The following is a 1,563-nucleotide window of genomic DNA, read 5'->3' on the forward strand; positions in this document are numbered from 1 at the left end:
GCACTTGCTTCATCCAAAGATGCTGAAGTGACCTGGTTTGCAGAGTTCACTTCTCCCTCAGGGTCTTTATCAGCTTGCTGACCCTCTCCATTCTCCCGAAGAAATGCCAAGATGCGCAAGGCCTCAGAATCAGATTCATCTTTAGAAAGCCGCCATCGGGCAATTCTTTGAAGTTTGTCTTTCATCTTTTCTTTTGGCTTTGTTTTCTGCTTTATTTTCACACCCTCCATAAAATGGTAGACAGCCTTGGCTTCACAGTTCATTTGAAAAAGCTGAAAGTTGCCATACCGTAGGTGGAGTAACTGTTTAGGGAAAGGAGGGAGGTCCTTGTTGAATTCTTTCCGGAAGTAATAATCAGCTTCTTCAAACTGCTTTGCTTTGGCATAAAGATCAGCAAGAAAGCTACAGGAATTTTCGATCATCTCCTTGATTTCCTCTGCTTTCCGTAAGTGATTCAGTGCCAGTTGTATTAGTTCCTCTATCTTCCTCCTATCTCCATTAAATGCAGTTGCCCTTGTGTTCAACATTTGTTGGACTTTTGACCTATAACAGCACCCAATATAATAATGTACATAAGCGTTGTTTGGGAGGGATTCCAAAGCCTTTCTAAGCAACTGTATAGCTCTGTCTGCGTCATGGACCTTGTAATAAAATCTGGCTGCACTGCGCAGTGTATCTATTGCTATTGGGTCTTTCTTTAAGGCTTCTTCAACCAGCTCCTTTGCTTGTTTTTCATGCATCACCTCAAGCGTCAGTGCCAAGAGGACTTTAACATAAGTGTTGTCAGGAGACAGATTAACGGCTTGCTTCAGAGAGTCAATATAGTTATTCGATGCTGGCCAGTCATCTAGACGGTAGTTTGCAATGGCCCATCCAGAGGCGAATTCTGGGTTTTTTGGGTCCTTTTCCAGAGCCTTCTCAAAACACACCTTTACTCTCTCGTTTTGGTTCTTCGTACACTTTAATCGGGCCCAGCCTTCCTCACAGTCAAGCGCAGGACTCTCAATCCTGTAGGGACTGGAAAACTTCTTGCAGACCTGTTTCACCTTGTCCAGATAAGCCTGAGCTTTTGAGAGCTGGCCCATGTGATAGTAGACCCAAGCGTAGTTTCCCCAGGTGACCAGACTTTTGATTTCTACTTGGTCAGGATGCTGTTGCTGGATGAAGTCTTCAGCTTCCCCTAAGCATTTCAGAGCTGCTTCATTTAGACCCCTGCAGTGCTTTACATAGGCCAGGATATTGCACATGGTGGCTTTGTGCTCACTGTTCTGAAACTCATCCTTGTTAAACACCCTGTCTTCAAACTCATCCAAGGACTCGTCTTCTGCTATCAAGTTCCAGGTGAAATGGCATTTCAGCTGCTGTAGACAACTTTCCAGTGATTCCTTACTGGCTGTACTGTGAGACAGACAGACAGAAAGAAACAGTCAATGTGGGGACACATCACCTGTTCACCTGGCAGGAAATATTCTTCTAAATGATGCTAATCTAACCCTGACCAAAGAACATGGTCTCCCTTTCTTTCTCTCTCTCTCTTTCTCTCTCTCTCTCTCTCTCTCTCTC

The 1,563-nt window shown here is 44.4% G+C and overlaps 1 protein-coding gene across 1 annotated transcript in view; it reads right to left on the bottom strand.

The window, feature by feature from the left end:
- Positions 1–4: 4 nt before the first annotated feature.
- Positions 5–1,563, bottom strand: part of Ifit2 (interferon induced protein with tetratricopeptide repeats 2) — a gene marked incomplete at its 3' end in the record, with an annotated part of 4,946 nt that continues 3,387 nt past the window's right edge. Inside the window, exon 2 of the mRNA XM_028782290.1 lies at positions 5–1,398. Coding sequence (XP_028638123.1) covers positions 5–1,398 — 1,394 coding nt within the window. The remainder of the gene's footprint in view (positions 1,399–1,563) is intronic.

The sequence above is a fragment of the Grammomys surdaster genome, unplaced genomic scaffold (assembly GCF_004785775.1).
Source record: "Grammomys surdaster isolate TR1022 unplaced genomic scaffold, NIH_TR_1.0 725, whole genome shotgun sequence".
Taxonomy (NCBI): Eukaryota; Metazoa; Chordata; class Mammalia; order Rodentia; family Muridae; genus Grammomys; species Grammomys surdaster.